We start from the raw sequence: 8,263 nt of genomic DNA on the forward strand, positions 1-8,263 counted from the left end.
CACACACACACACACACACACACACACAGGGAATGGTCACACTTCAGCCATCTCTCCTCTATTCTCATCTCAGGATTTGGGGCATGCATGTGCAAACAAGTACAGGGTGTGTTTTTCAAGCCACCAGGTCTGGGATGTGAACCACAGTGTCTGCGTGGATCCAGCCACCTTCACCACCACACACTGGCTGGCCTGGGTTTGGTTTTGTTTTTAAGATGTATTTTTTTTTATTATTTATCGCCAGAAAGTGTGTGCACTTGCAAGGAAGGAAAAAGCACCTCCCAAGGGAGGCATGGCCATGCTGCAATCCCTTCTCCTCCATTTCTCCATTTCTTCAGGGTCCTGGGCACTCATGCACATTTATTCCATGTGTCCTTCAAGTCACCAGGGCCTGGACTCAAACCAGAGTTGGCCGTGTGGTTTCTGGCTCTCCACACACACACTTAACCACTGAGCTATGAGTCCCGCCCATCCTCCTTTCCTGTGGATGGTCCCAGTCCTACCCTCAGGGAGCTCGAGTCTGGCAGGGGTTCTCACCACTCAGCCATCCATGCTGCCCTGGGCAGCTGTCCGGAGTAGGTAGGAGCCCAGTGAAGCCCCTGCCTGATCTGAGAGGCTCAGGGAAAGTTCTGGGAGGAGGTGAGATCTGAGACTGGATGTGAAGGACGAGAGAGAGAGGGCTGGGGAAAGCGCCTGTGCAGAGGCCCAGGGGTTGAGGACTCAGGCACGGGTACCAGAACACGGGATAGGGGACTGGGGGGGGTGGTCAGAAGAGGTCAAGCATGGGCCTTTGAATGCCCAGCTAAAGGGTTCACACTTAATCAGACAGGGGCAAGGCGGAGTTGAGGCAGCATCACAGTGAGAGCTGTGTTTGAGAAAGGACCCCCAGCTGCTGGGTAGAGTGGAAGCAGGAGACTCCCGAGAAGTCTAGAGACAGGGAGGAGAACAGATGAGGCCTGAACTAGCACTCAGGCAGAGGATGGCACTAGGAAGTATGTGGGTGTGGTTAGGGGACCACGCTGGCCGGGTCGGGCACCACTGCTGGGGCGGTCATGCAGGCTCTCACTGACTTCTGGGCTCACGTGACCACATAGGTGGCGGTGCCTCTGATGAGATGCAGAGCGTGGGCTGAGAGACTCTGGTGGCCTTGTGTCTGCCCCTGTGGGAGTTCCAGGGTGACTGTCCTCTCTTTCCTCAGACCGGATCCCCCAGATCCTCAGTATGGCCTCAGAACTGGAGTTCAACTTAGAGACAACGCCCCGGATCAACTGCGCAGCCACAGGCAATCCCTTCCCGCCAGTGCGGGGCAGCATGGAGCTCCACAAGCCGGACGGCACCGTGCTTCTGGTCAGCCCCATGGCCCCTGCCCAGCATCCCTGGCCCTTGGACCTCCAACCTCTCAGAACTTCCTGCAGGCCTCACCCACTGGCCCTGCCATGGCTCGAATGGGTAGACTGCCTGGAGAGGGGCCGCGCCGGGCCTCTGTGCCGTCAGCAGTCAGACAGACACGTGTGTATCTGCCTGGGAGGTGCACATACCCCAGCCGGCCCTCTTCCCTGTCTCTCGTAGTCCACCAAAGCCATCGTGGAGCCAGACAGGACCACAGCTGAGTTTGAGGTGCCACGCTTGACTCTTAGGGACAGCGGGTTCTGGGAGTGCCGCGTGTCCACGTCCAGTGGCCACGACAGCCGAAGCTTCAAGGTTAATGTCAAAGGTCAGTGAAGTCCTGGGGGCTGGGAGAATGGACAGTGAGTAGAGTGGTCCCTGTCTGATTGGGATCCTCACAAGAAGGTCAAGGTCTTCGAAGGTCACAGCCCAGCACCAAGCAAAGAAGAGGTCTTATGGTCAGCCAGAGATCTAGGCTAGGCCACGTCTCTTAGTCCAGCTTAGTCCCATGTGCCAAGAACATCCCATGCCCAGAAACTGGGGGCACCCTCCAGCCCTGCTCTCACTCCTGCTTGCCGATACTTCCTCCTATAGCCACACACACCCAAGCGTGCCTGACCTCTGCTTCTGGGGTGCTGCCTCCCAGTCTCTGAGCCAACCCAGACAGGCGGACACTCACTGATAGGACAAAGATGTATATGGGGCCATGGAGCTCAGTGCGTGACCTGCTCGGCCTCCCAGAGGAGCTGCAGTCCTCAAGGTTGCTCAGAGCAGAGCCCCCCTGGACCAGGCACCCCTTCTCCAGCACCAGGGGCTTCAGCCACTTGACCTCTGCCACACCCTCACCCACTCTTCCCTCACTCCTGGCCCCTTCTTCCTCCACATCAGCCCTCTCTCTTACTGTCCTCTTTCTCACTGTCACACTGGGCTTCCCAGTTCCTCGCCATCTGCCCCACCCACCGCTTCACATCCCCCTCTGCCTCCAGGCTCCCCCTCAGCCTTCCCCTCTCCCCAGGCTTTGGGCTCTGACAACCTGTGTTCAAATTCTCTCTCCACCAATTCCTAGCTCTGTGACCCGAGGCAAGGAATGTCACCTGTCTCAGTTGGTGTCTCGGGCTGTGAAATGGGCATGTGGGTGCTTACTGGGCAGGGCCGCTGTGAAGAGAGGGCTAGCTGGTGCACTTCAACCTCCAGTGCAATGCCCGACAGGCGGTGTACTCCATCTGTTGGCAGTGACTGTCACCATTACTTCAGACGTTTAGTCCCAAGATTGCAGCCATTTTCTGGCAACTGCCACACATGCTCTGTAGTCAGGCCCCGTCCTAACTCTAGACCCCTTAGGTGGGACGGCCATGAAGTGCCACCTCTTCTATGGAGGTATGAGGTCGGCGTGTGCATTACCAGCTGTACACTCAGGGGCCCACTTTATGTCCAGACACCTCCTGGATGTCAAATCCCCTGCATGAGCCACAGGCATCAGGGTTCCTCAGGACCCGAACTGGACCTGTGTCTTCCCCAAGTCAGCACCTCTTTCTGACATACTTACTGCTGCCCGACACTCCCTCACTCAACACCATGCATCCTCCTTGCCCCTTCCTTCCTTCTTTCCATTCTTCTTAGAAAGTCCATCTGGGGACCAGCAGATGACGTGATGTTTATGTCGTTGGATTCCCATGTAGTTGACCGTGGTTTGAGTCCAAGACCCAGCAGCTTAAAACTCATACCAGGTGCATGTGTGTGCATGCCCCAAATCCTGAGAGGAGAATGGAAGAGAAGGGATTGCGCCGTGGCCATCCCCCTAGGGGGGTGATATCTCGCTTTCTGTCTCTCTGTCTCTTTCTGTCTCTTTGGCAAGTATAGTCACCCTATAGCAAAAATATCTCTCTTAAAAGAAAGAAAGAAAGAAAGAAAGAAAGAAAGAAAGAAAGAAAGAAAGAAAGAAAGAAAGAAAGAAAGAAAGAAAGAAAGAAGTCCATCTGGAAGAGGCGAGGGAATTAATGAGGTATTAATACACTGTGGAGAGAAAAGCAGCAGTTAGAATAAGGACAGTGACCATGGAGTGAGGAAGCCAGGCAGGAATACGAAAGCTGTTTTGAGACAGACTCGATGGATTCAAAGTGGCCTGGTCAGGCAAACCCTGGCCGCATCTCCTCCTAGCTGTGTGTCCTAAAGCAGATTAGTCTGTCTCTGTGCCTGTTTCTCCCCTCATCCTGTGGGGCTCGTGGGCCCTGTCTACAAGGCAGTTGTGCAAATTAGGGGCCAGGCACATGCAGCGGCAGAGTGGAGTGGGTGCTTCATCCCTAGCACATGTTTAACTGAGAGAGGTGGGCGATGAGGGGAGGCCAAGTTGCCGCCCTGCCTTGGGCTCCAGCCCCTTCTGTCTACTGATCCCTGCATGGACAGAGCAGGCCCCTATCTGAGCAGTCACTACCTCCTTAACATCTTTTGGGACACCTTCATGTCCTCACTGAATCCCCATTTCCTGAGCTTCCCAGGTACCAGGCCACTCTGGTCGGCCATGGACCTTGGTCTCCCCCAGCCCAGAGGATCCCAGGTCCAAACAAAGACTGGAGCTGCTTTTGGTGCCCAAAGCATAGAGGCCTCTGCTTCCCCGAAGGCCTGGCCATGCCTTACCCCAGTCTTCTGGCAGTGCCCCCAGTGCCCCTGACGGCACCTCGGCTCCTGGCCAGACAGAGCCGCCAGCTCGTGGTTTCGCCACTGGTCTCGTTCTCCGGGGATGGACCCATCTCCTCTGTCCGCCTGCACTACCGGCCCCAGGGCAGCACCACGGCCTGGTCTGCCATTGTGGGTGAGTGAGGGCCAAGCTGTAGGGAACGGGGCTGGGGCAGGACAGGGCGGATGATGGACGGATGAGAGGGTGCAGAAGGGAGAAGGGTGGCCCAAGACGGGCTGGGACTCAACGGCATGTGCTGCCACCCGCCAGTGGACCCCAGTGAGAATGTGACGTTGATGAATCTGAGGCCAAAGACAGGATACAGTGTCCGCGTGCAGCTGAGCCGGCCCGGGGAAGGCGGAGAGGGCGCCTGGGGGCCTCCCACCCTCATGACCACAGACTGTCCTGGTGAGAGGCCAAAATTGCCCCTTCCTGTCCCCCAGGGGCTGTTGTCCTACCCTCCCAGAGGCCCCTGCCTTTCCCTTGGAGGTTGTCCCACCTGTCCCCTGGGGATGACTGCTCCATCCAGACCCAAGGGCCCACTGGACAGTTCTCACCCCGACCTCTGGCCCCAGAGCCCTCGCTGCAGCCCTGGCTGGAGGGCTGGCACGTGGAGGGCCCAGACCGGCTGCGCGTGAGCTGGTCCCTGCCCTCGCCGCCTGGGCCGCTGGTGGGCGACGGTTTCCTGCTGCGCCTGTGGGACGGGGCCCGGGGGCAGGAGCGGCGGGGGGGGGTCTCGTCCCCCCAGGCCCGCACCGCCCTGCTGACGGGACTCACGCCGGGTTCCCACTACCAACTGGATGTGCGACTCTACCACTGCGCCCTTCTGGGCCCCGCCTCGCCCCCCGCACGCGTGCTTCTGCCCCCCAGCGGTACGCCCAGGCTGGGGAGCAGGGGAGGACCTGGGACACAGAGACACGTGGGGGTCATGGGAGATGGCGGGGGTGTGGAGAGAACACAGGCCACACGTGGTGCCTGGCAACGTGCTCCAGGGAGGGCATGAGGCAGGGAAGACACGGGGAACCAGGAGGACAGGGCCCACCAGCTGTGCCAGGAGGACATGGGAGGACATGGTTCATGTGCAGAAGAAGGGTCAGGGGGCCGTGGGACCTGGGGTCATGGAGAACGAGGGGCAGTGTGGGGGCGAGGTGGCCGGAGATAGAGAGCAGCTGACTGGGTAGAGAAGGAGCGTGGCGGGGAGGCCTCATCCTGGGGTCCACAGGAGCAGGGGATCCAGGTAGGGAGGTGTGTCTGGCCTCACAGAGACATAGCCTTGTCCTGACTAAGCCCTGCCTTCTCACCCGTCTTCCAGGGCCTCCAGCCCCGCGGCACCTCCACGCCCAGGCCCTCTCTGACTCTGAGATCCAGCTGACCTGGCAGCGCCCAGAGGCTCCAGCTGGGCCTATATCCAAGTACGTCGTGGAGGTGCAGGTGGCCGGGGGCTCCGGAGACCCACTGTGGATGGACGTGGACAGGCCTGAGGAGACAAACACCGTCGTCCGTGGCCTCAATGCCAGCACGCGCTACCTCTTCCGTGTGCGGGCCAGCGTCCAGGGTCTCGGAGACTGGAGCAACACTGTAGAAGAGTCCACCCTGGGCAATGGTGAGCAGGCAGGGCCCTCAGCACTCCCAGGCCCGGGCTGGCTTCAGTGCCCTCTCCCTCCATGGCACCCCCTCCCTTTGAGCTAGGGCATCCCAGGGCCCTCCCAAGAAGTGGCACAAGCCCTGGTACTGGGGACCCTGACCTTCACTTCTCATGCTCTACTGTCCCTTCTCTGTGACACTCCTGGTCCCTTCCTTTGGGTGGCCTCGTGACCTCCCCATGTCCTGGTACTGGAATCTCCTCCCTCTCCCCATGTCCCCTGACCCAGGCATCCCCACAATCTGCCACTCTTATCACGTCCAGGGCTGCAGAGTGAGGGCCCAGTCCAAGAGAGCCGGGCGGCCGAAGAGGGCCTGGATCGGCAGCTGATCCTGGCTGTGGTGGGCTCCGTGTCTGCCACCTGCCTCACCATCCTGGCTGCCCTCTTAACCCTGGCATGCATCCGCAGAAGCTGCCTGCATCGGAGACGCACCTTCACCTACCAGTCCGGATCGGTCAGTGTCCCACACCCACTCCAGGGTAACACGTCCTTCCCTTCGTGTGTGTATTTCTTTTTTTTTGGAGAGGTTTTTGATAGAGGGTGATGTGCTTGCCAGAAAGACAGACAGACAGAAAGCGAGAAATCACTCCTCAGGGGGGTGGCTATGCCGCAATCCCTTTTCCTCCATTCTCCTCTTGGAATCTTGGGCATGCACGCACATGCACCCTGCGTGAGTTTAAACCACCGGGTCCAGAACTAGAACCACAGTTGACTACATGAGAGTCCAGTGACATAACCATTATGCCAACTGCTGGTCCCTTGTATGTGTATTTCTACAAGTACTACATGTATATACCGTGTGTACACAACATTGTATGTGTAAGACTGCACTCATCAATGCTCAGGGCTGCAAAATACCATCTCTATTGCTCTAAACCCAGTCATCTCATGAGCCACTTTCTGTCGTGGAGAAGTATTTAGTATTCCCAGTTCAGACCCATGTGTCCTCACATCTCCAGGCCAACTCTGGGCTTGGTCTCCATCAACTGGGGATAATTCTCCCTCCCCTGGTTCCCCCTCTCTATGTGCTCTATGTGTGATCTAGAGACGGCCCGGTGATATCACGCAGGGCACCCAGGCTTCATGCTGGCATCTGTCCTTGCAGGCCCTTCCAGCTTGGGAGCCTCCCCATCCGCACACATCTGTGGCTGACGTCCTCAGCCCTGCTGTGGCCTCCAGCCAACAGGCCATTCATGCTGCAAACTCCTCGTCCCAACCCCCATGCCTGCGAACCCAGGGCCTCCTGTGGGAGACTTAAGAACTCTGAGGTGCTTCCCTGTACCCTGTGGAAGGCAGAGCATTCTGTGTCCCTCAGACCCTCCACCACGACTCCTCCTATGGCCAGAACTGTGCCGGACCTTGGTCTCACCATTGCCCCTTGAGAAGCACAAGCTCCCTCTTCCTGACTTCCCTGTAAAGCTGAGTTTTCTGTCTTCCTGTGGTCCACACCCCTCCACACCCCAGGCCAACTCTCAGAGGTGGGGTGGGAGAGGGAGTGCAGCTCCTCTTCAGGCACTCAGGGGCACTTCATCTTGTCACATGCTCCCATCTTGCGTCCTACCTGCTGGTCCTGTCTGCTTGGAGATCTTCCCCACAGCTGCCACTCACCATCTGAAATCCACCATTTCTCCTCCAGGCCTGGGCTCTTGATATGTCAACAAACAAAAACAAAACAAAAAAGCCCTCTTTTCTCTCAAGGGCTGACCCTCATGAAAGAAGGCCTAGTGTCCAAGCCTGGTATCTCTGCCCTGCCTTTAAAACAAATCCATTCAGAGACTCAATGGGCTCCTTTGTTTGGGGCCACGTTCGCCTCCCTCTGAGGTCAGAGCACACAGAGGCTGTGCAGCTAGAGGGGGAGGGTAAGGGGTACGAATGTGGAGGGGGGAAGGGGAAAGCAGCTCTTAACATACATGTTACCATCATAAGTAGCAAGATACATCCTGCTACATGTGCCGGCCTGCAGACCTGGGTGCAGATGAATGTGAGTGCCACGTATGAGTCACGCCAATGGCCCCATGTGTGTATATGCATGTCCGTGATGTGTGTGCCCATGCACCTCCATGCCCGCATGTGTGCATATGTGTACCCGTGCATGGATGCATGGATGCACCCCCTGTGGTGCTGCCATAAGAACATGTGTGTGCATTCTGGTGTGTGCCTTCCCATCCATGGGTCGTGTGAGTCCACGTTACCCGTGTCCTCAGCTCGCGCACATTGAGCGAGGGCAGCCTCGCTTAGGGCGGCCCCCCAAGGTCTGTCTTCAGCCTCTTTCCAGCTGTGACTCAGCCATTCCTGTGGTCCCTTTCAGCTACTTCCTTTTCCTGCTACCCACCTTGGCCCGGTGGTCTACGTCCTACCCAGCTGAGGGAAGTGGACGTTCCTCTGTTATGGTCTTGCTGTCTGCGGGTCCTGGCCTAGTACGGAGTTGTGGAAAGACACCAAGAAGGTGGACAGGGGTAGTCTCTGCTTCTGCTTCTGTGCAGAAGCCCCCGCACGCACACACACACACACACACACACACAAATGCACACACACACACACACACACACACACACACACA

The 8,263-nt window shown here is 57.9% G+C and overlaps 1 protein-coding gene across 1 annotated transcript in view; it reads left to right on the plus strand.

Moving 5' to 3' along the window:
• TIE1 (tyrosine kinase with immunoglobulin like and EGF like domains 1) overlaps window positions 1-8,263 on the plus strand; it is a 24,523-nt gene that overhangs the window by 8,845 nt on the left and 7,415 nt on the right. Inside the window, exons 8-14 of the mRNA XM_006153740.3 lie at window positions 1,199-1,347; window positions 1,570-1,714; window positions 4,037-4,195; window positions 4,331-4,468; window positions 4,636-4,932; window positions 5,373-5,663; window positions 5,967-6,157. Coding sequence (XP_006153802.1) covers window positions 1,199-1,347; window positions 1,570-1,714; window positions 4,037-4,195; window positions 4,331-4,468; window positions 4,636-4,932; window positions 5,373-5,663; window positions 5,967-6,157 — 1,370 coding nt within the window. The remainder of the gene's footprint in view (window positions 1-1,198; window positions 1,348-1,569; window positions 1,715-4,036; window positions 4,196-4,330; window positions 4,469-4,635; window positions 4,933-5,372; window positions 5,664-5,966; window positions 6,158-8,263) is intronic.

Source organism: Tupaia chinensis, unplaced genomic scaffold (genome assembly GCF_000334495.1).
Source record: "Tupaia chinensis unplaced genomic scaffold, TupChi_1.0 Scaffold000387_1, whole genome shotgun sequence".
In the NCBI taxonomy this organism is placed as follows: domain Eukaryota; kingdom Metazoa; phylum Chordata; class Mammalia; order Scandentia; family Tupaiidae; genus Tupaia; species Tupaia belangeri.